At 51.9% G+C, this 25414-nt stretch overlaps 12 protein-coding genes across 12 annotated transcripts; 9 read left to right on the top strand and 3 right to left on the bottom strand.

Moving 5' to 3' along the window:
- Positions 1-159: 159 nt before the first annotated feature.
- ASPBRDRAFT_59251 (uncharacterized protein) lies at positions 160-5386 on the top strand (the record flags this gene model as incomplete). The annotated part of the gene is made up of 20 exons (XM_067628026.1): positions 160-227; positions 284-403; positions 465-673; positions 727-773; positions 822-876; positions 926-1044; positions 1100-1366; positions 1417-1538; positions 1588-1760; positions 1809-1874; positions 1921-2001; positions 2741-2904; positions 2958-3692; positions 3738-3990; positions 4041-4160; positions 4251-4545; positions 4761-4843; positions 4941-4999; positions 5100-5326; positions 5362-5386. The coding sequence occupies 20 exons, from the start codon at positions 160-162 to the stop codon at positions 5384-5386; spliced, it is 3288 nt and encodes a 1095-aa protein (XP_067474517.1).
- A 617-nt stretch (positions 5387-6003) lies between these two features.
- Positions 6004-7521, top strand: ASPBRDRAFT_136499 (alpha/beta hydrolase; the record flags this gene model as incomplete). The annotated part of the gene is made up of 4 exons (XM_067618802.1): positions 6004-6198; positions 6269-6401; positions 6458-6566; positions 6633-7521. 4 exons carry the CDS (start codon positions 6004-6006, stop codon positions 7519-7521), a joined length of 1326 nt encoding a protein of 441 aa, XP_067474516.1.
- Positions 7522-8702: 1181 nt separating this feature from the next.
- On the bottom strand, positions 8703-10206 carry ASPBRDRAFT_48303 (uncharacterized protein). Its single transcript, XM_067626062.1, has 2 exons — positions 9857-10206; positions 8703-9603 (listed from the first exon to the last, which is right to left on the bottom strand). Exons 1-2 carry the CDS (start codon positions 10070-10072, stop codon positions 9190-9192), a joined length of 630 nt encoding a protein of 209 aa, XP_067474515.1. The 5' UTR covers positions 10073-10206; the 3' UTR covers positions 8703-9189.
- A 265-nt stretch (positions 10207-10471) lies between these two features.
- ASPBRDRAFT_211024 (uncharacterized protein) lies at positions 10472-11185 on the top strand. Its single transcript, XM_067621919.1, has 2 exons — positions 10472-10591; positions 10684-11185. Exons 1-2 carry the CDS (start codon positions 10569-10571, stop codon positions 11126-11128), a joined length of 468 nt encoding a protein of 155 aa, XP_067474514.1. The 5' UTR covers positions 10472-10568; the 3' UTR covers positions 11129-11185.
- Positions 11186-11366: 181 nt separating this feature from the next.
- On the bottom strand, positions 11367-13703 carry ASPBRDRAFT_136198 (putative pentafunctional AROM polypeptide; the record flags this gene model as incomplete). Its single annotated transcript, XM_067618772.1, has 2 exons — positions 11367-11564; positions 11619-13703. 2 exons carry the CDS (start codon positions 13701-13703, stop codon positions 11367-11369), a joined length of 2283 nt encoding a protein of 760 aa, XP_067474513.1.
- A 224-nt stretch (positions 13704-13927) lies between these two features.
- Positions 13928-15956, top strand: ASPBRDRAFT_59246 (uncharacterized protein; the record flags this gene model as incomplete). Its single annotated transcript, XM_067628025.1, has 2 exons — positions 13928-15810; positions 15860-15956. The coding sequence occupies 2 exons, from the start codon at positions 13928-13930 to the stop codon at positions 15954-15956; spliced, it is 1980 nt and encodes a 659-aa protein (XP_067474512.1).
- A 17-nt stretch (positions 15957-15973) lies between these two features.
- ASPBRDRAFT_59244 (uncharacterized protein) lies at positions 15974-18074 on the bottom strand (the record flags this gene model as incomplete). Its single annotated transcript, XM_067628024.1, has 2 exons — positions 15974-17037; positions 17321-18074. The coding sequence occupies 2 exons, from the start codon at positions 18072-18074 to the stop codon at positions 15974-15976; spliced, it is 1818 nt and encodes a 605-aa protein (XP_067474511.1).
- A 291-nt stretch (positions 18075-18365) lies between these two features.
- ASPBRDRAFT_200415 (putative pathogenesis associated protein Pep2) lies at positions 18366-19115 on the top strand (the record flags this gene model as incomplete). The annotated part of the gene is made up of 1 exon (XM_067621432.1): positions 18366-19115. The coding sequence occupies one exon, from the start codon at positions 18366-18368 to the stop codon at positions 19113-19115; it is 750 nt and encodes a 249-aa protein (XP_067474510.1).
- Positions 19116-19509: 394 nt separating this feature from the next.
- ASPBRDRAFT_59242 (shikimate dehydrogenase family protein) lies at positions 19510-20379 on the top strand (the record flags this gene model as incomplete). Its single annotated transcript, XM_067628023.1, has 1 exon — positions 19510-20379. The coding sequence occupies one exon, from the start codon at positions 19510-19512 to the stop codon at positions 20377-20379; it is 870 nt and encodes a 289-aa protein (XP_067474509.1).
- A 605-nt stretch (positions 20380-20984) lies between these two features.
- Positions 20985-22107, top strand: ASPBRDRAFT_48300 (uncharacterized protein). Its single transcript, XM_067626061.1, has one exon. The coding sequence runs from the start codon at positions 21171-21173 to the stop codon at positions 21759-21761; it is 591 nt and encodes a 196-aa protein (XP_067474508.1). The 5' UTR covers positions 20985-21170; the 3' UTR covers positions 21762-22107.
- Positions 22108-22355: 248 nt separating this feature from the next.
- ASPBRDRAFT_59240 (uncharacterized protein) lies at positions 22356-22877 on the top strand (the record flags this gene model as incomplete). Its single annotated transcript, XM_067628022.1, has 2 exons — positions 22356-22416; positions 22465-22877. The coding sequence occupies 2 exons, from the start codon at positions 22356-22358 to the stop codon at positions 22875-22877; spliced, it is 474 nt and encodes a 157-aa protein (XP_067474507.1).
- A 1643-nt stretch (positions 22878-24520) lies between these two features.
- Positions 24521-25141, top strand: ASPBRDRAFT_211019 (uncharacterized protein; the record flags this gene model as incomplete). Its single annotated transcript, XM_067621918.1, has 2 exons — positions 24521-24587; positions 24641-25141. The coding sequence occupies 2 exons, from the start codon at positions 24521-24523 to the stop codon at positions 25000-25002; spliced, it is 429 nt and encodes a 142-aa protein (XP_067474506.1). The 3' UTR covers positions 25003-25141.
- Between the last annotated feature and the right edge of the window lie 273 nt (positions 25142-25414).

Here is a 25414-nt window from a genome sequence, read left to right as displayed (position 1 = left end):
CCCCGGTTTTGCCCTTCCGACCCCCGCAATCCGCAAAGCCCATGACGTCGGGCCGTCCATCGGCGGTTCCATGCCCTATAAAAGTAGATGAAGCCCCTGAATCGTGCGAGCCCTAATCGCTATGTCTTGTCCTCATACTTGTCCTAAGCGCATGAAATTATGACTATCCTCGTCGGAAAGCCCCTATCATGGGCTATTACCACCACTGCAGGAAGTGGGTTCCTGCTGTGCGTCTCCTGCACCATCCCCTTTTAGACGTTGCATGAGTTGACCCTTGCGTTAGATTCGGCTATGATCAGGGTGTCATGTCTGGTCTCTTGACGGGGACGGCGTTTACTCGTACCTTTCCGGAGATTGATACCACTGCGACGGGACATGGTAGTTCGTCGTTGCAGGGCACGGTGTAGGTGACTCATACGATGTGGACTAGGTTGGGCTGGGTTTTGTATAGCTAACGTGGTTAGCACTGCTATCTATGAGATCGGATGTTTCTTCGGGGCTATTATTGCTCTGCTGATTGGTGAACGTATCGGTCGACGCATGTGCATCATAGCCGGATGTATTATTCTCTCGATCGGAGCTGCGTTGCAGTGCAGTGCGTTTACTATTCCGCATCTGATTGTGGGCCGGATTGTGGCTGGAGTTGGGAATGGTCTGAATACTAGTACTATCCGTACGTTTGTTGCCTGGCGGTGTGAGATAGATCGACGATGCTAACGGTGGTAGCCGTCTGGCATTCCGAGCTGAGCAAGGCAGCGAGTCGTGGAAAGGGGGTGAGTGGTGCCGATGACTTGACTCTGATACCGTTCTAACAGATTTAGCTTGCGATTGAGCTGTGTATCAACATTTTTGGCGTGATGACAGCATACTGGGTTGGTGAGTATACCATCTACTATCTACGTGGAGACAGGGCTGACAGCGGTAGATTACGGAATGAGCTATGTGGTCAACGACGCGCAGTTCCGCTTTCCCATTGCTCTACAGATCCTCTTCGCCGTCATCACATTAGCAGGCGCTATTGTGCTTCCCGAGTCTCCTCGCTGGGTACACTCCCTCCCATACTCTCATCCCACAACGAAAGCTGATGATATAATGATAGCTCATTGCCCATGGCCGACACCAGGAAGCGCGACATGTCATCTGGGCTGTCCAGCCCAACGCCCGACTGATCGATGAGGACGATGACGCAGTGACTGCCGACGTCACGGAGATAACCAACGCTCTTGCTGAAGAGCAACAGGCCACACAAGAAGGGTCTTTTAAGCTGGTCTTCACCAACGGCCACCAGAAATTCTTCTACCGCACGCTGCTGGGAATGGGTGGCCAGATGATGCAACAGCTGTCGGGTGTCAATCTGATTACATATGTACGTGGCCTGTATTCGAGACCTATGGAATTGGTGTCTGACTTGAGCAGTACAATACGGTTATCTTCGAGGATTCAGTTGGAATGAGTCATAATCTGGCATTGTTGATGGCTGGGTTCAACGGCGTGGCGTACTTTGCGTCGACGTTTGTTCCTATTTGGGCTATTGATCGGTAAGTTGTGTATTATTGATGGAGTTGTGGTTGGTCACTAACGAGTTAGATTGGGTCGTCGGAAGTTGATGCTCTTTGCCGCAGCCGGGCAATGCGCGTGCATGGCGATACTGGCGGGAACAGTATATGATGGCAGCCATGCATCGGGTATTGTGGCCACGGTCATGCTGTTCTTGTTTAATTTCTTCTTTGGGGTGGGATTGTTGGCTATTCCCTGGTTGTGTATGTTGGCTACCCTTGGGTGCTTATGAATCTGGCTAATGACGACAGTGCCCGCCGAATATGCTCCGCTGTCGATTCGATCTCAAGCTGCGGCCCTCGCCACCGCTACAAACTGTATGTGGCACCGATTTATGTGGGAAAATCAATCTAACGATCACAGGGATCTTTACCTTCCTGGTGGTGGAAATCACGCCTGTCAGCATCAAAAGCATCGGCTATCGCACGTATATCTACTTTGCCGGTAAGGAAATTCAATTCCGATCTCAGAAACTATAGCTAACGTCACAGTGTTCAATTTCTGCTTCCTCCCCCTGATTTATTTCTTTTACCCGGAGACCCGGAACCTGACCCTGGAACAAGTGGACCGGCTATTCACCGGCGAAAAGGTCCAGCTGCACTGGCACGCGTCGATGGGCGCCGTCGGTGATGCCAGCGAGCGCGTGGATGAGAAGATGACCAAAGGAAATGTGGAGCATGTAGAGTAAACGTATACCACTATGTATGATTTAGATATTCATGACCTGACTGCAAATGAATCTGTTCTTCTGAAGCAAGTTCTTCACCGGATAAATGAAAATTGAAAATGTCTGGGGAAATCCCCGACTTTCCCCACAATTCCTCCCCGGCGGGTATCATTTCCCGATCAGGCAATTTTCTCTCTCTTCTTTCCCCCCATCATTCCCCGCGGTCCCTCTCACCATCCCTCATTCCAGACTTCCCCCTTCATCAATCATCTATCAATCACATATGAACGGGGTATCATGACTGAAATATCACAGCCGATTCAGGTGCAGACCATGCCGTGCGCCGATTCTCGTCATCTTCCGCGGAAACGGACCCGCACCGGGTGCGTCAATTGCAGCCGGCGCCGGCGGAAATGTAAGCAAAGGAAACTAGCAAGCAATGAAGCTTGGTTGGAAATAGATAACTAGTTAGCTAGCTAGCTAGCTAGTTAATCTGCATATCGCTGACTTATCCAGGCGACGAAGTAAAGCCAACCTGCACGGGCTGCAAGCGGCGCGGTGACAAGTGCCAATGGCGCATGCTAGGCTCGTTCCGCGAGGCCAACATCAAGGTTCTGGAACCGGGGCATCCGTCGATGAATCAGACGGCGAGGGGGACGAGGAAACAGAGTAAATTTAAGGTAGGTTCAAGCCTTATGATCTGAAGTAGGGGTCTATGGGCTTATGATTGTAGATTCTGAATGTTGTTCCTGCTCGACCGGCTGGAAAGGAACGACAGGCGACTCCACCGGTTGATGATGAGAGGGACTCATCGCCGTCGGGGCGATCGCCTCGTGGTCAAGGTGAGGGTGCTGATGAAGTGGTGCAGCCTGTGTCCGGAGTTACTCCGGAAGCACATCCAGCTGTGCTTAGCCCTGGTTCGCATCAGGCTGGGTCGCCGCTTTCGCATCGCAGTTTCCATGCCGAAGAACTTCATATTGGACATGGTCATTCACCTCACCAGGTTAATGGACTTCCTCATCCGTACCCTGATGAGGCACCTCATCAACCATACATGCATTCTAGTCCGGAGTTTGTCGTCGATGAGCTCGCTGCTCTGCGCAACCTCTCCAGTAATCCGGGGCACTTTCCTGGACCTGAGGTGTACCAGTCTATAACATCCCCTCTGTTTGACCACAGCGTCTTCTCTGACCCAGCGAATCTAACAAACGATGTTTTCGTTCCGGGATCAGCTTACGAAGCACTTCATACCACGCTACGTAACCGACAGCTGTGGACCGCCCGGACAGAGATCCCCAGTCGCGCAAGCACTCCAGCATCAGTGATTGGCTATGATGAAAGCACACCCAACAACACACGGATACAGAGAGGCAGACGCGCTCAGTCTAGGCCGGGACGGGACTTTGAATTGACACCAGAGCGCGAGAACGTCCTCTGGCAGAACTACCTCAACGAAATATGCCTATGGGTACGTGGTCCAGACTACTCCACTGAACTTTTGCTAATCCCGCAGCTTGACATGTTCGACAACCACCGACACTTCGCCTCGACCTTCCCTCAGATGGCCAAGTCATCACCCCATTTGCGATATTCCATCCTTGCCTTGTCAGCACGGCAGATGGAGCGGCAGCAGAACAGAAAGTCGCAATCAGAAAGTCTTTTCTTATACCAAGAGGCCATCCACCAACTTCTCCCAGAACTCGAGCAGAAGACGACCCCTGTCATCGCGTCATGCGTCATTTTATGCGTCCTCGAGATGCTCAGCTGTATGCCCCTCTTTCCTTCTCCGACCTTCCCCACTCACTGACAGGTCTAGGCAACCCCAAAGAGTGGCGCCGTCACCTCGACGGATGCGCCTACCTTATCCAAGCCGCGGAAATCAACGGCTTCTCGGGTAAAGAGGAGCAAGCGTTATTCTGGTGCTTCGCGCGCATGGGTTAGTCCCCCTAGTCTGCCATCCCTGTTCCTGGTGTCCCCCACATATCCCCTCCCCTTCCAGACTAATGCACGACCTAACCTATTATAGACGTCTGCGGAGGTCTCATCTCCGAAGAAGAGACCATTATCCCGATCCACCACTGGATCCCGCGCGACATGACCCCCACGGAGGCATCCCAGCTCTTCCTCGCCTCGAACATGACTACCTTTGACACGTACGCCAATTACACAGTCTTCCTGTGTGCCCAGACATTAGGGGTACTGTTCGGCGGCAGCAGCCAGTTACCGGCTTCCTGCGTGTCATGCCACTACCTCTCTAGTCCCGGGGAGGGAGAATCTTATGTGCAGCGGTGGCAGCGACTGTTTGATGATGTGGAGCAGTGGTATGAGGATCGGCCGAATCAGATGAAGCCGATTTTTGTCCTGACAGCGGGAGGGAAGACGATGGGGAGTGGAGGTGGGAACGGTGAGAGACCGTTTCCGACGGTGCTGTATGGAAATGGGGCTGCTAGTATGTTGCTTACCCAATCTCCTAATGGGGAATGGTGGATGTACTCATAGGCAGATGGACATGGATGTGCTTACTGATGAGTTTTAGTCTCAGGAAACCAGCTCTACCATGCTTGCGCGTTGCTTTTGCTGCAGCGAAAGCCAAAGACAGTATCCTTGCCACGGCGACCGGTGAGTCAATTCTTCCCTTCCCCTACGATGATGATTCCATCCGACGGATTGGACAGTTGCTTCGACCCTCATACTTAGTAAGACTAACGATGTATAGAAATCGGTGCTGTGGCACGCGCGGCAAATCTGCGCTATTTCCGCATCGAATACACACCAGTAAGTTGTCCCCTATCCATACATGTTTATTTCATGTCTGGAAGTTTTCAAGAATCATGTTAATGGATGAATTAGTGGCTGCTGGACCAATGCCCTGCAGCCGCTGTGGCTGGCTGGCAAGGTCATGTCGCATCATTCGGAACATACCGCCATCATCGAGACGTTAACGCGAATTGAGCGAGAGACGGGATGGGCGACAGCCTGGCGAGTGGAGGATCTGAAGGAGTTTTGGGGGGACGAGGATGAAGATGTGGATGTGGATGGGGGGATGGATCTGGACGTGCGGAGTGAGAGAGGCAGAATCGGAAGTATTCATTCGAGTCACTCGTGAGAGATCCTCACCATTTATGACATGAGCATAGCTCAATGCAGGCACATGCTGGATAGGAGGAATAAGTTGAGAGTATTTCGGCGGTGATCAGCAGCTATTGCTTCATTCACCGAGTGCGTAACCTAGGAGGGAGACATCCAACACAAAACCAAAGCAAGATAGGATATGAGGCAAAGAAAACACAGAAATCTCCAGGTGCATCTGTCATTCTTAAGTTACTTCAAATGTTGGGAAGCACCGGGAGGGTGCGTGTAAATTGTGAACTAGCAAGGGTGGTGATAGCAAGGCTTGGGGTGGCGGTGAAAGACCAAGTTAGCTAGGGCATAGGGGTGGAACTGCATTCCTTGGATATAGCACAGTAAGGCTACTGTTGGCGTAACCAAGTGCAGGGAACTTGTAGTAAAGCGAAGTGAAGTAGAAAGCAGACAAAGAACAACAAATGGGTCAGGACCACATAAACCATCTTGGGCCAAGTGCTGACATTCAACGGTTGACTACAGCCTGATCATAGGTCCACTAACTCCCTTCAGTATAGCTTTATTGACATCCCTGCTCCCCAATATTGCCCAGCACTCCTTTCTAGATTCCCCCTCTCCCTCGCTCTCTTGAGCCGCCTCCCTCCGTTCCTAACACATCCACAATCCTTATGCAATCGTCCCTCTGCGCCACTATCATGTCTACCGAGAAGTTCATCATCACCGAGCATGTCGTCCCAGGTTGTCACCTTCGGGAGTATCCCGGAAGCACCATCAATCAGGAGGATGTCTTGCACCTACATGTGAAACAGTACACCCCCAAAAGCCAAGCGCAGCCGGTGCCGAAGGATGCCGTCACAATCATTGCCGCTCATGGAGCAGCTCTACCCAAGGTACTCCCCCCAAAACCAAGTTTAGCCTTGGCTATTAAGTTCTTCCAATACTGACATACCTGATGATCAGGAACTATATGAACCACTATGGGATGAGCTATTGGAGCAAGCCAACACCTTTAATGTCCGCAGCATCTGGGTCGCCGACTGCGCCAGTATGGGCATGAGTGGACTTTTGAACGAGGACAAACTCAGCATGGACTGTAAGCTAATCCCCCTCGTGTATACCCATCTAAACCAACGGTTCATGAAAAGTCAGGTTCCTGGATGGATCATGCTCGGGATCTCTTCCTCATGATCAACCACTTTCGCGAACAAATGCCTCGTCCGATTGTGGGAGTTGGGCACAGCTTTGGTGGAAATATCATGTTCGACCCCTTCTCCATTTAGGAAACAGACAACGTTGATTGACTTCTCCTCTTCGGTATCAACAGTACCAACCTAGCATATCTTCACCCGCGACTCTTCACCACATTGTTACTCATTGAGCCCGTAATCCAATTAACCCCCCCGCCCATGGGATTCGGCACCGACGCCACCGGGGCGATCAACTTCACGCTTCGTCGCAAGGATATCTGGCCCAGCCGCGAGGCAGCTCTCCGAGCCAATCGCGCCTTAACTGAAGGCTGGGATCCCCGCTGCGTAGCTCGCATGGCTCAATATGCGTTCCGCGAGCTTCCCACCGCACTGTATCCGGACGTGGACACAGTGAAGGTACAGTTCCAAAGCACCACATCATCTACTTCTCCCTCCACTACCACCCCAGTGACCCTCACAACAACCAAGTATCACGACCTCCTCGCCCAAATCCGCGAGAACTTCAGCGCCCGGTCCCCGGAGACAGGCCGGATCTCCATCCCACGCGCCACCCACGCGGATCTCGACCCGCTCGCTGCGTTCATCCCGATGTATCGCCCCGAGCCGCGGAGCGTTTTCCTGCGGCTGCCTAGTCTACGGCCATCGTGTCTGTGGGTGCTGGGGGCGGCAACTTACCTCAGCCTCGATGAGATGCGCGAGGGGATCAAGACGTGTGGAACCGGGGTGGGAGGAAGTGGGGGCATCCCTGAGGGGAGGGTTCGGGAGGTGACGCTGCCAGGGCTGGGGCATCTGATGCCGTTTCAGGCGGTTCGACAGGTTGCAGAGCCGTGTGTGGCGTGGCTGGAGTCGGAGATGGCACGTTTTCGGGAGGCGGAGAGGCTGTGGGCGGAGGAGCAGAAGGGGCGGAGTCATCTCACTTTGGAGGAGACGTGGTATCGAGTTTTGAAGCCGTTGGCTGTGCCTGGTGGGAAGGAAGACCGGAAAGCTAGGAAGGAGAAGCTGTAGTAGAAAGGTCACTCTTTGATGTGGGGTCTGTGTTAAACATCGTGGCAATCTTGAATAAGATATTCCAAATACCACTAGGTATAAAATAAGCCACTAGGGCAAACAACTGAACATAGTCATCCTTCCAATAAGATGCTTCCAGTCCTCTGGATTCACTAGTACTACTGTACTTACCTGGCAGACTGCTTAGTACAGTGATCGTATCGTCCAAGTGGGACTATGTACATTCTCACACTCCTAATCGATCACTATATCTGGCGTCATGGCGCCACGGCGGCACCAGTTCCCCGTCTTCTAATGATAAAAAGGCTTAGTATTAACCGATCAACTGGTATGAAAATACAGCAGAACGACCAGGTGGCTTTCGCCCTGGAATGACAACTTTATCAAGGGTAGTGTATCCAGATCAACTGATAATAATCGAATGAGTCTAATCGGCCCTGCCATGAAGGAGTGCTGCTTGATGGCTACAAAGTAATGGGACAAGAGCTATAATGGTGTCGGGCGGCTTCCAGTCTCTTAGGGCTATTGAATGGCCTGTATACCTTCCCGGATCTCTGTTAATAGCTCCGCGTGGCGTTAGATCTGTCCATATCTGGAGGTAGGGACCAGTCGTTATGTACCCATTTTTGCCCCCTCTCCTTAGAGACTTTTAGACAATATAGAGACTCTATATGAGATAAAGTCCCGATAGAGAAACCTATATATAAATTGGATTTTAGGTAGTCAATAAGTCGAATATAGAGCCCTAGCCAGATAATCTAATCAAAAAATCTGGAAGTCAAAAGGATTCCATTCTTTCTGGATCTACCGTACTCTCTATATATTTCAGTCGTTTAGACTGTCTACAAGTACCAGTACTAGTACTAGTAATTCTTTTTTACTATCACTACATGGGCAATATTCTAGATGAGATTTATATCTCAGTATCATACTCAAATCCAGTAGCTATATCAATAATAAATTCAAACAAATTACGAAGACTATCCATTCTGCCGGCAGTAAACACCACAGTTACCCGAGGACCGCGAATCACAACCCCAAATGAAAGGATTGGGATGATCGAGATCGGGATCCACCAGGACGGGACTGCGCGGGATGATCTTACCGAGACCATTATGAGACACGAGATGAAAAGATGATGATAGATGAATAGATAGATGATAAATGAACAGCTGGCATTTTCTTCTTTGTATTCAGTAAATGCAACAACGTCAAGAATACATAATAGGATCATCATGAACACCATTCTTGATTCTCATTATTCTCCATAAGATAGACAGACAGTAAAAGTTAGACAGGAGGAAGATCCTTTAATCAAGGCAACCAGTGGATCTCAGCTTGCAGCTTGCAGGTTCAGCTTCAGCTCGCCCCAAATCTTCCCCCCAAGTATGCATCGTGATAGGTCCAACCCACCGACTTCTCCTCTCCAGCCGCAGCGGATCTCGCCATCTCCCAAGCCAAAGGTTCTGGTTCGCGCGTCCCGATCCGCATCCACCAATTCCAGCCCATTAGCTGTCTCCAGTCTCCACCGTTCATTCTTCATTCCTTCATTTCCCGCTCTTAGACCAAGTCATCTTATTACTCCGTCCCTACTCCGTACCCAGTAGTATACTTTCAACCTACCCCCAGAAAAAAAAAAGAGAAAAATGAAAAAAGAAGGATTCATTACGATTCAGCCGAAACTCTCCTCAACACAATTTCCAACCCCTGCACCTCCACTCCCTTGTCCTTCAAGCCAGCCCCATCATCATCCCGATCAAACCATAATCGCCAAACCCCCTCGTCATCCTGACCGGGAAAGCGCACGGCCAACCACCCCTCCCACCCTTCCAGCGTCATCCGGGATTCGTCCGACGTCCAGTCAAAGGGCCCACACACTTGGCCCTCGCTCTCGGCCCGTCCACCCCAGCACACCTCGTGCGTCGTGACGTCGAGGAAGACCCAGCGAAGGGTGGGTGGTGTTTCCCCTGTGATGGTGACGAGGCCGGCGGTGTTGTCGGGGGGAAACTGTGGGTGGGTGAAGAAGCCTCCGTTGAAGGGGGTCATGGTATCCGGGTTGGGCTGTTTGGTTATGTAGAGCTATTATTTTGAATTAGATGCTGTCAATGCAGGTACGGATTAATGTCTGGGTGTGGGTTTCTAGCACGGGAGCTAGAAAATAGATGGACAGGGATGAGGGTTTGAGGCATATGTAGATATGGTATGATGGGTGCAGAATGAGAAACAACTACTGCCATTACTACTACCTTTGTAGTATCGGTGGTAGAAATGCCTCATGCAGCAGGGAATACAACCATCTAGACAGGAAAAGAAAGAAAGAAGGAATACTTACTCGGTTCTCAGGACCCACATACACCTTCGCATTATGAATCTGTTCGCGCTGTTCCGCCGTGCCTTGACTCACGGAGCAGTTCACCACCAAATGACAGCGTTGCTTTCGACTGGATTCTTTTCGGTCATTTTCACTGTTGCTCATGTGTTGACTGGCTTGGTTCAGACCGATCATGGTTGGTAGCATGGTGGCCATCATGGCGATGCCGAGGACCATGATCACTATCTTTCAGTAGATGGATGAGTGAGACTAGACAGATAGACAAGGATCGGGAGGGGGCAGATGCAAGCGAGATACGGAGCAGATGGTCGGAAAGATGGATGGATTGAGGAGAAAAAGTCAGATCGGCGCATTAAGTAGGGGGATGGGTGGAGTCGATGCAAGTGGTGGTTCGGAACTAATCACTAGATGCAGATGGAGGAAGTTAGTTTCCTGAGGTGCATGGGGTGATTTATTAAGTAGTTAGGCTGGATCAGGTTTTAGTTGACTTGCTATTTACATGGATTCTTCTTCTTCTTATTCCTCTGCTTCTTCGTCTAGGTATTCTTCCTCATCGTCCGTGTCGTCCTCCTCGACATACTTCTACTCGCAGTTTTCCCTCGCGGATTCGTTTTCTCATCCTCTTCATCACTCTCCTACCTCCAAAGAACAAGACAATCCTACAGAACAAGACAAACCTTTATACGAACCTCCACTTCCAATTACTGATACAATGGCCGACCCTTCTTCCCCAAGGTACGTCTCCTTGTTTCCCTTCCTTCCCTTTCTCTCCCCATTCCATCCATCCAAACCCGACATACCTACCTAGTAACATCTCAATTCTCCAGCCCTACTTCTACTTCCACTTCTACTCCCAATCCCAATCCCAATCCCACTACCACCTCTACTTCTACCCCCAAACCATCCTCCAAACCCCCCTCCCCTACTCCTCCTACTCCTCCCCCTCCCCCTCCCCTCTCATACGCTACCGCAGCAGCAACTGCTGCAGCAACACCCAAACCATCCACCAAGCCAACTAACCCTCCTCCCCTCCCCACCAGCAGCACTCCCCCCGGCAACCGTCGCAACAACCGCGTCGAAGAAGAAGCCGCCAGTGCGGCTGGTGCGGCCAGCACCATCCTCCCCAACGAGGGCATGAAGGCCCCCGGCGTGACGGCCAACCAGGAGGAGAAGTCCAATTTGAAGATTAGCATTCATTTGAATCTGCGTGCCAAGGTGAAGTTGGATTTGGATGCCCAGTTGTATGGTGATATTGTGATTGGGTTGCTTTAGATGACACTATCATGTGATGGGGGGATCATGTATGTATGTATGGTTTTATGGGAGGATGGCTATGAATTGAATGATATGGATATATGAATGAATGATTGTGCTTGTTATGTGGTGACGGTGGTGTAGAGGGGTGTGATAGTAAGAGGTACTAGTATACCATGTTTAATGTAAGTAATGAAAGCAGATTAAGTACCTCGCTGAAAATCATCATGATAAATGTCTCACATGCAATAGACAATCACCCAGGAATAGCATTCGTATACTCCCTCAACACCCCCCTCATAACATGCACCGGCGCCGGCCTCTTCGTAAACAGCTCATACTGCGCAATACCCTGCTCCAACAACACCACCAGCCCATCCACCACCACCCAGCCCATACTCGCCCGGTCATTCATAGCCTGTCGCAGCTTGGTCTGCGGCATTCCATACGCCACCTATCCAGTTAGTTAGCATCATCATCCATCAGATTATTATCGGGTATACCATACATCAATAAAAACACCCCCCGTGGTACTCCTCAACCACTGCTCCGCCACCACCATCGTCACCGGCTCCTGCAACTGTCCTCCACTCGGCGCCGGCAAACACGCCACAATCACCGTGGGCTGTCGAAATCCCTCTGGCCAGGGGTCATTACCCGATTGAAGAATTTCAATCTGCAGACGGGAGTCATTTTGCTTGTTCTTCTTCTGCTGCTTCTCCGCCCACCGGGTATAATACTCCGCCAGCTTCTGCGCATTCGACACCGTCCGATTATAGATGCAGATCTGGCGGACCCCGAGCTGATAGCATGCGTAGATCGCTGCGCGGGCCATTCCGCCCGCTCCGATGATCAAGGCGGTGGTGCCGGGGCGGATGGCGTTAGCCGGAGAGAGATGTTTGTTGATGCAGTCGCGGATGCCGAGGTAATCTGTGTTGTAGCCTTTGAGGATTTTCTTCGAGGAGGACGAGGAGGGGGGGTTGTTGTTTCGCTCAATGACTACGGTGTTGACGGCGTGGATGTCCTGGGCGTCGGGGCTGAGGTCGTCGAGTAAATCGAGCACCTCGGTTTTGTATGGGAGGGTCACGGCGACGCCGCCGTGGTCTGTGCTGTTTAAGAGTTTGTGGATGTCGGAGAAGTGGTCGCTGCAGAGGATATCGTAGGCGTGGGGTAGCCCGCATGCGCTGTAGGCGGCGTTGTGCATCGCTGGTGAGAGACTGTTGGTGACTCGTTGGCCGAAGACGGTGAAGGTTTGTTTCGGGAGGAGGAAGCACGATGTCAGTGCTTGCTGGGCTGATGCGAGTGTGACTCCTGTGGGATTGTCGGGAAGAGAGGGGAGCATCACTGGTGAGAGGATGGGATTAAGACATATGGATGCGCGTCCGAGTGGCCCGGTGTGGTAGACGGTGATGGGAAGGTTGGTTATCTCACGCAACCGTTGCTGCAGAGTAAGATTGGTGAGATCTCCGGGGCAGCTTGGTGTGGTGGTAAGTCGGAAGGCATCGAACCCTTGCTTCTCTGTGTTGTCTAGAAGGGAGCATATCTCAGGAAAGATGCTCTGGTTTGCAGTCAAAGAAGCCGACTGGTAGGTGGCAATGATCTTCGTGTGGCCTTTCGCCAGCTTCAATCTGGTCAAGTCGGAATGGTCCACAGGACACGCCACGGCATCGGGTGCCAGTCGAAACAGCATCTCCAGAAGCTCGCCGCAGCTAGTATCAGACTGAGGAACCTCGATGAATACTGGAACTCGAGTATGTTTCCGGATCGTGGCCATGTGCTTGGCGATCCTTTCCATGAACCCGGCACTGTTCGTATCAACGGCTCCCCCGTCAATGACTAGATTGACCGCATCAGCGCCACTCTCCAGCAGTTCCAAGTCTGGATTGGATTCCAGCCAGACCAATGGCACCTGTAGAGCATATGTATGAGACGGGGAGAAGGGGTCTGAGGAAAAGAGCACATGATAAGCACGCCCGAAGATCTGATGCAAGAATCTGAGGAACACTCGTTCAGCTTCCTTGAGCTTGATATACGCCGGCAGTGGGCGACCAGCATAGTCAGTCAACTTCTCCTCTTGGGTATGATTGAAAAAGTCAAAGCTGGAGCATGACTGAAAGAACTCATTGCCCGCTTCGAAGATCCTGTTGAACTTGTCCGGGCTGGTGGTGATGATGAATCGCTGAAGATCCACTCGATCGCGTCTGACATATACCACCGGATGATTCTGGGCAAACTCCTTCAGGAGCACCTGCTGCTGGCGATTTGCCGACCATCCGACGCCCGTGATGGTGATCACACACCCTGTGGGACATGTCTCCAGCAGCGTCCGAGTCAATCGCAGCTCCAGCTCCCGGTATCGCGCAGGACCGTGTTGGGCGATGTACTCCTGAGGCGACAGATGCACCTCCTGACGGAATACAGCATCGAAATCAATGAATCTGCGCCGCAATGCGACAGAGGCAATGATGCCTAGGGTCTTTTTCCCGGCGCCCACAAATCCCACGAGCAACAGCGTGGCATCCGCACTGTACCGCCGGCAAGATGGGAAGACGAGACGGTCGCATGGCATCACAGGGGAGCTGAGACTAGACATGAAGCCGGCAATAACAGAGATGCTCCAATTTCAGCATCTCAAGTCATGTCGGCTGCTTCAGCAGTGGCAAAGCGAGGGACGAACTGGACAGTCGAAGATGAGCCGCGTAAAGTCCTAGCCGATCACATGACCGCAGCGAAACTTTACTGCGCCGACGAGAAGATCCTCTGTGAATAAGGGGAACCCATCGGATGAATCAGTAGCCGCAGGTAACGGCATACGATATGCCTAACTCCAGGTCTTTGAAGCGACAGCGCGTCGGTCGTGCCTGTGATCAGTGTCGACGTCGCAAATCCAGATGCGACGGAGAGCAGCCCGTTTGTGCCATTTGCCGCTCGGCCGGCAGGAATTGCACGTATGAGAACATCAGTCGGCACCGCGGATTGCAGTCGGGATATGTGCGCAGTCTCGAAGTGACTCTGGGTCTGTTGCTGGAGCGGTTCCCTCGCAATGAGGATGCCCTGCGGCGCGTCCTGCGCGACCCTCAGTGCAAGAAGCAGCTGCCGGCCAGTGAATTGGCGGACCGTGGGCGACAGTCCAGGCTGGTCAAAGATGTCTCTCGCATGCTGAATCGAGACTCCCAGGAGGAGTCGGGCAGCGAACTGGAAGACGACGCCGAGCTTACCTCTCGGGACTGCGATGCTGGCGAAGAAGAGGAGGGCATTGCCCAGAGAGCATGTACCCCTGGCAGGCAAGAGATCCCTCAGGCTGTCTCGGTGGAATACATCAATCAGCCCATCCCAGACAATGCCGATCAGTTGCTGCAATTCTACTTTACCCACATCCACAGCTGGCTGCCTATCGTCGAGCGTCGGGACGTCCTCCGCATCATGCATACCCCTTCAGGTGCGCCGTGGTCGGCTCGAGATGCTGCCTGTCGTCTCGTCCTGTGGGCGATTGTCGCCTATTCATCTGCGATGCATGACACCCTGGGCCGCGGCAGCCAGGCCGACCCAACGCAGATTGCCCACTCCATCCGATTGCAAGTCCTGAGGGACATTGACCGGCTCCAGCTGGGTCACCTGCAATCTCTGTTGATCATCACGCTCCTCTACTTGGGAGTGGGCCATCTGCGCCTGGCATGGGTACTGGCTGGCGAGGCCACGAGGATGCTCGAGATGCTTCCTGAATCTGCCCGCTGTGCTCGCTACCTACACATCCGACATGGATGCATCTTGATCGACAACCTCACCTCCGCCATCTTGGAAAAGGCGCCCTGCACCTCGCTGGATGATCTGCGACAGTGTGCTCGAGTGAGCGAGGATGATGTGGATGAATGGGAACTGTGGTCCATGCTGCGATCGGACACTTCAGGAGGCAGTGTAGTCGCCAAAGGCCCCTTGCGAGCTCTAAGCACCCTCAATATGATCCACGAGCTGATGCGGTTTCTCGCCCGGATGCTGTATTACCCTTCTGGCAACCTCCCTATCCAGGAGCTCCTGGTCGATCTACGGAACCTGCAGGCCCTCGTGGCGGCCAGGCGGCCGTATGGCGGCCTTGAGTTTGCAAGCCCTCCGCTCCTGACGCTCCATCTGACCACAGCCTTCGTGGTGTTCTCTCTGGCTCTGAAGCACAAGGCGTTTGACCCGGTCATCAAGCCGATGGCCATGACCAGCTTGCATTCTACGCTGGAGATCTTGGATGCATACACCGAAATTACGGGGATGGCGGGCTCGTCCCCGCTGCTTCGCTGTTTTGCTTTCCAGGCCTACCGATGTCTACAGAGCGCTCCCAGCATGCTAGGGCCGGGAATCGAGCAGCTGAGCAGTCGATTAACCCTTCACATGCAGCAGCTTAAGCGCAGCGGCGAGGGCGACACCCCCGGTGAGGCGCTACGTTTTGCATGGTTGCCATCCGGGAATCACATTGACTGGACTTACGGGCCAGTGCCAGGACCCAATTCACAGCGGCCTTTGGCGTCTGGCAGCACTGTCTACGGTGGATTTGATATCGGCCTCGGGACGCCGATCGCAACAAACCAAGTCATGGCCATGTCTGGCTTGTCCTCTACTTCTGGTGTCATGGATGGTGGAAATGAACGACAGGCTGAGTCCGAAGATTTCGATGCTCTCTTTGAGGAGATGGTGGCATCTATTCCACCAACCAGGTATGCTGATACCCGGCTCATTGTTATTTATTCATGCTAACTATTCCAGAAACGAGCCCACCTTTGCGGAGAACTTGGGTTTCTATGCCGGAAACTTAGATACAGACTTTCTCGCTCAGCTGCAACACGTCCCAGAGAAGAGTTGATGCCAACTTAGCCATGATCATAGATCTAACTCCTTGGCCAACTGCTGCCAGGCCCGGATACCTCGCTGGGAATGGCTCTGCGGCACGGTCGGATCCGGGTCCGCCATGGTTCTGGAGAACAGTTCCATCGACACCCATCCTTCGAATCCCAGCTCCTTGAGGATCACCCGGGCCACCTCGACTACCGGGAGATATCCGCCCTTGTCCTGCTCATACAAGAACAGTCGCGCGTTGCGGCTCCAGTTCATGCGGGCCGGCTGGCCGTCGACGTGGAATGGATGGCCGGGGACCAATGGCTGCTCCATCTTCTCTGCATCAACCACCTGCACATAAAAGACCTTTTTCACGTCGATGGTCTTGACCAGGCGATCCAATGACTGCGCCAGCAGGGCATCTGCATCCGGGACCTTCCCCGAGGGACTGGCAGGATCGGCCCACACGCGACCGGCGATGTTGAAGGTATCCAGACAGCATCCAAAATTGGGGCGATCGACCCGCTGGATGATCTCCCACATGGTGTCCCAGGTGGACACATACGTGCCCCAGGCGAGACTCTCGTATGCGAAGCGGACGGGCGGCTCCTCCTGCAGGCCCAGATCAGCCACCTCGATCATGTCGGCGACGATGAGATCCAGGTCTCCAGAGATGCCGTCGGGCTGGAAGTTCGACGGGATCTGGATGATATCGGTGCCGAGGATCTTGATGATCTTGAACCAGGTATGTAGTTTGGCGATCTTTTGTCGGTGGACCTCTCGATCGAGCAGGCCCTCGTAGAATAGGAATGGCTGCAGGCCGATTACTTCCAGGCCGTGTCGGTCGCAAATGTCTCTAGTTTCTTGGGCAGCAGCTAAGAGATTCTCTTCTGTTGGTTCTCCTTTTTCTTTGGCGAGGTATTCCAGGTCTTCGTAGAAGATTTCCACCCCTTGGAAGCCGGCCTGGGCGATCTGGGAGAGTTTTTCGGGCAGCGAATGGACCCAGGCACGGCCCACGGACATGGACGCGATGGCAGGTTTGCAGGGCATGATGTGATACAAATGATAATACAATAACAATATCAAGTGATAATCAAAGTGAGCAGAACCTTGGGTGTGCTTTATATGCTTTCTACCATACGTCAGGCCGGCCCACATGAGGTCATCGGCAATGTCCTCATCCGATCTCCTTCATTCTACTCCGTATTCTCCTCTCAGTTATAGACTTATCCTAAAAGTTAATCCCCGGACTCTCCTCTGCAGCCTTCCGCAGCACGGCCCACGATCCATCCAGCGACAACTTCTTCCTCTCCTCTTCCCCACACCAAAGACGATACTGCTCCGGCATCTGATGTCCAATAACCTCCGTACCCTCCACCGTAGCCCACCCACGCAGTCGCGCCATCTTCAAGAACCGGGTCACTCTCGGCTTGAAGCACATATCCAGCAAGACCCCCTTCGTCGGAGCGTCCAAAAACGCCTCCACAATGCGATGCACCTCCTTCTCCTCGGCAGTGACCGGCTCTGCATCAGGCACCGTCCCAACCATATACCCCGGGGGTGCAGTCTCCAACAACCCCTTGACCTGCTCCACCCTCTGTACATGAACCATCTTCAACCCATCCCCATACTCCTTCTCCGTCTCCTCCCGTAGTACCCTCACTTCCTCCTCATCCCGATTCACCACATAAATCGGCGTACATCCCAACTCCACATACAACGCATACACCGCCGCTCGACACGCTCCCCCGGCCCCGATAATCACCGCCGCCTTGCCTCTTCCTTTCTCTTCCGCATCAGCAGATAGTAAACATCCCTTGATACCGCGCCAATCGGTATTCGTCCCGCGCAGCGTGCCATCTGCCGCGCGATAGACGTTATTGCACGCTTGCAGCCGCACCGCGTAGTCATCGAGTCCATCGAGATGCTCCATGATGGTGCGTTTGTACGGCATGGTGACTACCCCGCCGGCGAAGGTGGGCTGACGGAAGAGAGCCATGGCGTCTTCGACGGTGGGACATTCTTGCGCGATGAAGGTCCACGGGTAGCCCATGCTCTGGAAGGAGTGCGTGTGCATCGGGGGGGCGATGGAGTGGGTTACCCCGATGCCGACGAGGTAGGCGTAGCGGCGGGGGTCAGAGGACATTGTGCTGTAGCAGATTTGTATCTGGTTCAATCTTGAATAGTGTGGAATTCTAGGTGAGTGGATATGATGGTTTACGCAGATAATATAATACTTTGACAGAATGGTCCATCGGTTATGACTCTACCCGCTACGGATATCTCTTTGCCGAGTTCATTTGCCTCCGGCTCTTCCCCGCGGGGTATGCAAGTAGCATCAATATATTATAAGTAAACTAACCCCCACAACCTCATTCTTTACCAAATAACCACTCCTACAAATCTATCCACCCTACTCAAAGCTGAAAGAATCATCATGCCCGACCTCCACACCCTCCCCCCCAACTCGCGCCCCCTCCACGCCATCCGCAACAACGGACCCCCCAGTCTCGCCATCGAGCGCTACCTCCTGCGCGAACTCGCCGAAGGCTGGCCCTGCTACCGGGACGCCTGCGAATGGGAGAACTTTCGCTCCATCTTCCACCCAGACGCCCACGTCTACACGACCTGGACGGGACTCACGCACCACGACGCATTCATCACGGCCTCGCAGGCCGGAATGGACAAGGGAGCGTTCATCATGCATCGCGTGCATGGTAGTACCACGGATATTAACCCGGAGGGGACCCGTGCGGTCACGAAGATGAAAGCGACGATTACGCAGCGGTTTAGTGAGGTGGAGTGTGTGAGTGGGGGAGTATGTGAGGTGGATGCGGAGAGTGATTGTCGGTTTATTTTCTTTTGGGAGAAATTGGGTCATGAGTATGGGGAGGAACTTCAGGGTCAGTGGCGAGCGAGGTTCGTGAGACATTGGTATGAGAAGGATAAGTTGGTGCTGGTGACTCCGGATCGCGTGCCGGTGATTGATCATGAGAGGTTGAGGGAGTATCCGGTGGGATATCGCCATTTGGCGTATTTGCAGGAGCAGACGATGGGGGTCAAGGTGTTGAGGGATTTACCGGGGCATCGGAGGGAGAAGGCCACCGGGAGTGTGAATGGCGAGAAGCATGATTTGTTGTATTGGCAGGCGAAGGAGTGGGTGGAGGGGGGGGATGTTAAGTGGTGATTAGATATCTTGTATATTACTCTTAGGAATATTACTCATTTGTTGATTGTCAAGTTTGGACTATCAAGTCAGGGCTATATTCTTTTTACTAGAGTAGATTGACATGTCCCAACATCCTCACCAGAGTAGTACCATCTAAGGTAGGCTGCAAACCTAGCAGTATCATATTCATTGCCGTAACATTTATCTACCGGATTTACATTCTACTCAGGATAAGCATACACCCATCCAAAACCCAAATCTCGTCTGCCCCAGATAAACTCATACCCTAGGCTATGAATATACCCGACACATCCACACCACACTCCACGAAGTAGCCCTATATCAACCAGCAACTACATACCTACCCAAGCTCGATTCTATTATCCCCCTCAATTCTTATCAGACAACTGCAATGTCTCAACTCCAATTCCACATCTTCGGCGGCGCCAACATCCGCGCCTCCCTATCCCCCACCATCCACAACGCCGCCTTCGCCCACCACCACCTCCCCCACAGATACACCACCGCAGAATGCACCTCCTTATCAGAAATCTCCCACTTAATCACCTCCCCCACCTTCGGCGGCGCCAGCATCACCATGCCGCATAAACTAACCGCCTTCGAGCACTGCACCGAAGTGAGCGATTCCGCACGTGCCATTGGGGCTATCAATACCTTGCTTACTACTCGAAATGGAAAAGAAGTACTAGTAAAAGGTGACAATACCGACTGGTCCGGTCTATACGCCCTCATCAATGAACATCTCTCCCAGCAAGGCGTGACTTCCGGTCAAGGAACCGGTAAAGTCGGTCTAGTGATCGGGGCAGGTGGTGCCGCGCGAGCAGCGGTGTATGCGCTGTTACAGGCGGAGTTCTCTACGATTGTGATTTGGAATCGGACGGTGGGGAAGGCGAAGGAGATTATTCGGGATTTTGATGCGATTAAGCCTGGGGAAGGGATTGAGATGAAGGCTGTTGGGGAGGTTACTGGGATTGGGGCTGTGGATGTGGTGATTGGGACGATTCCGGGGGATGTGAAAGCCGAGGAGGACTTTAGGGGGTTGTTTGAGGGTGGAGAGAAACCGGGGTTGTGTTTGGAGATGGCGTATAAGCCCAAAGTCACTCCCCTGATGAGGGTTGCGGAGAGGCATGGGTGGGTGGTGCGTGATGGGTTGGAGGTGTTGCTGAGGCAGGGGTTTGAGCAGTATCGCTTGTGGACGGGGTTGGAGGCTCCCGAGGGGGTGATGAGGGAGGCGATTGGGGATGTGAAGTCGAAGGTTTAATTGGATTAAATGTTGGGTGGGATGAATGTGTTAGACTAAGGAAGGTGTCTAGATAGAATATGGTTTTGATATTCACCTATTTGCATCGCTTACGCTTATTTACTGGATGTTTGAATATGTGTCGTCATCCGTCTGCTTCCATTGCTTTTAGTCATTTCTATGCATGTTGCTTTTGGTTTATGGGGCATCTCCGTGGCAAAGTTACTTACAACAGGCACACAACTAACTGGACGCCCTCCCGGTGACAGTTCTCCACTAGCTTGCAAGAGCCATTAGCACATTGGGCAGAGTTGCAGGTACGTGCATGTTCCAGACGGTCGCTAGTGCCCACCAGCCATGCATCAGCTTCCGGATCACGAGGCTTGCCTTGACACTTCTAGACAATTGACACTTTCAGTATCAGGTCCTTCTATATGGGTTTTGATCAGAAAGTTGGTGCTCATGAAATCTGGCCTCCGTTAGACTTTGGCAACACCCTACCCGAGTTGGCCACCGACCCCAGCATAGCATCCCCGAGGAATACATCGAGGCAGACCTACCCCGGGACATGTGATGGTATCATCAGCTTATTCTGACACTTTTCAAACGATGAAACCTCATGATCTTGATTCCCCGCATAACCGGCCGAATTGCACCTCATCGATCCAATCAGATGCACTCGAACTATCGGGTAGACTAGCGTGACTCATTGGTACCGACGCCTATAAAACTCCCTCAATGCACCAACAGCGACATGGCCACACCACAACTATCTCACTTGTACATACCTGGGATCCCGGCCATAATACATCATGATCTGCACATTAACCCCAATCAACCTCTACAACCCCTCGGAATATACCACCCTCCAACACCAGCGCCATATCTGCGGTTGGGACTACAGCGACGAGAGCCTTCTCGCCTGGCGCGAGAAACAAGACGCTGACTTGAAAACATTCTTCTGGATCATCGTCCCCAGCAAGAACGGTGACGAACCCGTTCGTGCCGGTCACATCTCCCTCGACGCATATGCATCCCCGCCGGACCCCGGGCTTGCGCAAGCCGATCACTCAGTCCTGACCATCCAGTCCTTCTTCATTTTGCCCGAGTACCGGGCTGGAGGTGTCGGTCGTCAAGCCATGCAGCTGGTGGAGGCAATGGCGGTGAAGGATCCGCGGTGTCAGACGGTGACTGTCAATGCATTGAGTAAAGAGTACCTTGAGAACGAGGAGAAGCGAGAATTTCTCAAATCAATGAATGCGGTACCGCAGTTCGCGGCGGTGTTGTGGTATGAGAGACTCGGATATGTGAGGTGGAAGACGGAGCCAAGGTATCCGTATCAGTTGCCTGACGGGGGAGAAGGTATGTACGAGGCGGACTTTCTGAGAAAGAGGCTGCGGTAGGAAGTTGCTGCTGCAATGATTGTGAGGTGTTCATGTTGGTGATCGGTATACTATTTTGGTGGTTAGTTGGTGGTGCAAAAAAGAATAGGGATAGACTTATCAGTGTGACAGGGGAACGGGATCGGTGATTCAAGTAGTGATGGACGCGGAGAGACGTTGAGAGGCGGACTATATAAATAATCGTTCTAGAAGGAACACTATCGAATCTTATGCCCGAAAGAGGCAGGACTGGTCCTAAATGATATCATAACGCCCAATAGCGGGTGATCATGCTAAACGAGCTGTCAATTGACAGCTGCCACTAGCCAGACATGCTAGTGATGTCACTCTGAGGGTTCATATCTTGTAGGCAAAAGTAGTACAGAATCTGAAATAATTGACTACACATTGAACCTCACATTGTCGATTAGTTATTCCTGATCTCTCAGGTGTCGCTTGGTCAGCCAGACTGACCATCAATCGACCGTCACCAGCAGTAACTTGGGAAGCAATAAAAGGGCCATGATCCCCAGCTTGTTCACTACTACCACTACAGGAACAACATCCATCAAGCTCAACAGCAAGCAGTGCAGACAATCCTCTCTCGCCGCCATCATGAAGCTTTCTGCCATCCTCTGCATCCTTGCCGCCACTATGGCCGCAGCGGCACCTAGGAGTATGTCCTCAAGTCTCAGCGTGCTATACAGATACTGACATATGCCAGACGTCGAATTCCGGCGCCAGAACCAGAACCAGAATAACAACAATAACGATAATAACAACCAGAACCAGAACAACCAAGATCAAAACAACCGTCTCAGCGCCGAGGAGCAAAAGTACCAAGTCAGCGACAACAACCACAAGATCGGACGTTCTGAGGTTCTTTACCCGCGAGGATTCGGTTCTCCTCCCTCTGCGCCCATCGTGCCTGAGCATACCGAGCCAGAATCGCCGACGATTCACGTTCCTGTGAACGAGCACAACATCCATGAGCCCAAGGCTCCACGGCACGAGGGCTACAAGACTGAGTCTGACCAGACGGAGGACGACTTCAAGCCTGAAGCTCCCAGGCCACCTGCACAGCCTGTGAATCACGTCCCGACTAACCATCACGAACCCTTCTCTTACTCCTCATGAGTCTTATGAACGTCAGTCTGGGGAGCATCAGTAAGGCCTTAGCAGCCGTTCTTGGTATGTGCATGCATGCTCTTTCCATCGAATCTTACACTATCGCAATCTAAGGACTATGTGCTAACAGTTGGTAACAGAAGCAAAAGTTCAAATTTACTCTTTCTTTACGAGCAAAATTTGGGGAATCGCCTATTGGATGGGATTTGGGAACTGGGTAATTTTCGGAGCATTCAAATTGCGAGCTTTCTTGGGTTGGTTTTGTAATAGATAATTGAAAGTAATTCTAATGCGGTAATATCTATTCATTGTGCATTCTATACCAGATTGTATGTCCCTTGTGCTGCGCCGTTGCCACATGGAAGTTGTATTGGTAGCATCTGTTGAACCACAATCACGGACTACTTTAATCAAGCTTCCAATAAATCTCCTCAATAGATCTTCAGTCTCTAGGAAAATTATTGAATGGTTATTGAATGTTAGCTGAACTGATTCCTTATTCTCCGACCACACAGAAATGTAAACACATTCAGATAATTGCTGACTTGACATCCGATTCTCCGATTTTCCGATTCTTCTATTATGGAATGTATTATGGAGCATAAAGTATGGAGTGCGAATACATACCCTAGACATGCAGCCTACAAGTCTATGTATCACACAATGCCAAGCACAGTGAGTCAAGAGAACTACAGGTCACTATGTGCGGGCAACCATTTCCAAATCCAAATTATTGAAGATCATCTGTGTTAGCTGCTCTGTGCTGTCACACAATCATGAATCGAACTTGCCTGATGCAGAGCAATTCTTCATATCCCTACTAGGATAACAGATTTGGGATGGGTTAAACATCTCTGCTTTGCGAGAGTCGGTTAACGAATTTTCGTATATCCTTGATGCACTATTTGCTGCCTCTGTAGTAAATATGATATACTATCGCAATGGGCATCCCCCTAACGAGAGCTCTTCTACCTCACAGGCATGTCACAATGGCAAAGACTGAGGTGACAAATCCACTCTCAGCCAACAGCCTTTGATCGTCAGGAGAAAGCATACAGTTTCAGCCACAAAATCTACATAAAGTTCAGTAGCCACATTGCGCGAACTGGTGTTGGTTGGGCTTGGAGGTGGCCAAAGCCACCGTCTCCATCCCTTGCATCGGAATCTCGATCGGTAAACCTAAATAAGAAACCCCAACCAACCGTACTGACCATTTCTGCCAATAAAGGCAGCCAACCCCTGGGCCGAGATGACATATCACCGCCACGGAGTACATATCCGATCGAAGAGACAGAATCCGGGGATGATAGTTTCGGGACCCTGCAGCAATGGGCCCATGCCATCCAATTATTGATACTAAATCCGCATACATGGCGAGGGACTATTGTTCGGAGTTGTGGGATGTGTCAGTGTCTGTGATACTTGGTGACAGGCTGAATATGGGTTGTCGGGTTCGTTGAGGACATCATTCAGAGGCTCGAAGGGATTCATGAAAAAGGTATAAAGAGGGACTTGAATCCTCTCCAACTCGACTTCTTCTTCTCATCATCCGCATCAATCACTCAAGCTCCTCTCCTTACTCATTCACTCACTCCACAAACAAATCTCCCAACCAACAAGCTTACGCTTCAAACAACCAACTACTACTCAAAATGAAGGCCTCCGCTGTTCTCTCCCTCATCGCCCTCGCTGGCTTCACCATCGCCGCTCCCGCTGCCGGTATGTGACAGACTTGCATCTATTGTCTGTCTTTAAACTAACGTACATTGCAGGCTCCAACGAAATCGTCAACAAGCGTGGCGGCTGGGACGACAAGCCCGCCGGTGTTGCCGTTGGTGCTGGTGCTGCGGCTGAGGCATATGTCCCTGTGGAGGCGAAGCCCCAGGAGCACTGGCACGAGCCCGCCCACAAGGAACCCTTCAAGTCCGACGAGTACGCCAAGGATGCTGGCAAGAAGTACGGCAAGGAGGGCGGTGCCAAGGGCAAGGAAGAATACAAGAGCGTCCAGGACAACGAGTCCGCATCCTTCAGCAAGAGTCATGGCGAGACTACTGACCGCAAGGAAGGCGAGAACTGGGGTAAGGAGGGAGGCCAGGAGTATGAGAAGGAGAAGGGCAAGTCTTCCGAGCACTAAGCAATGACTGGTATGTTGCTGCTCCCACATATAGGGAACCGAACTGTGGCTAATTGTTGGATTGTTCTGTTCAGCGTGAGTCGAATTCCGGTTCTGCGCTGTACATACAGTTGCTGATGACTTTGGGGTTGTACCGGGTCATAATCTTGTGTGATTAATTGTACTGTTGTTGCTATTGTTGTGTTGTTGTTTTCGGCTTCCTTGAACCTGTTGATAGTTTCAATGTCTCTCATTGTGAATAGCCCAGGATGTTGAGTACTATGCATCTTTAATTTGCTCATGGGGTTCTTGTGAAGTTTAATACAGATTGGATTTGTACCTACTTTTATTCCTTGTTAGAATTAACTATCTGCTTGATTGAAATCTGCCTTCTATAAGCCGCCCTTTGTATATCCCAATGATCAGCAGCATG

The sequence above is a fragment of the Aspergillus brasiliensis genome (genome assembly GCF_001889945.1).
Source record: "Aspergillus brasiliensis CBS 101740 unplaced genomic scaffold ASPBRscaffold_17, whole genome shotgun sequence".
Taxonomy (NCBI): domain Eukaryota; kingdom Fungi; phylum Ascomycota; class Eurotiomycetes; order Eurotiales; family Aspergillaceae; genus Aspergillus; species Aspergillus brasiliensis.
This window is presented reverse-complemented; position numbering and strand designations above follow the sequence as displayed.

Excerpts from the sequence above, each read along its gene's own strand:
- ASPBRDRAFT_48303 (XM_067626062.1), bottom strand. The coding sequence starts at position 10,072 with ATGGTCCTCGGCATCGCCATGATGGCCACCATGCTACCAACCATGATC. Across the intron at positions 9,604-9,856 it reads ATGTGGGTCCTGAGAACCGA|CTCTACATAACCAAACAGCC; the intron begins GTAAGTATTCCT and ends TCAAAATAATAG.
- ASPBRDRAFT_211024 (XM_067621919.1), top strand. The coding sequence starts at position 10,569 with ATGGCCGACCCTTCTTCCCCAAG. Across the intron at positions 10,592-10,683 it reads GCCGACCCTTCTTCCCCAAG|CCCTACTTCTACTTCCACTT; the intron begins GTACGTCTCCTT and ends TCAATTCTCCAG.
- ASPBRDRAFT_48300 (XM_067626061.1), top strand. The coding sequence starts at position 21,171 with ATGATCTGCACATTAACCCCAATCAACCTCTACAACCCCTCGGAATAT.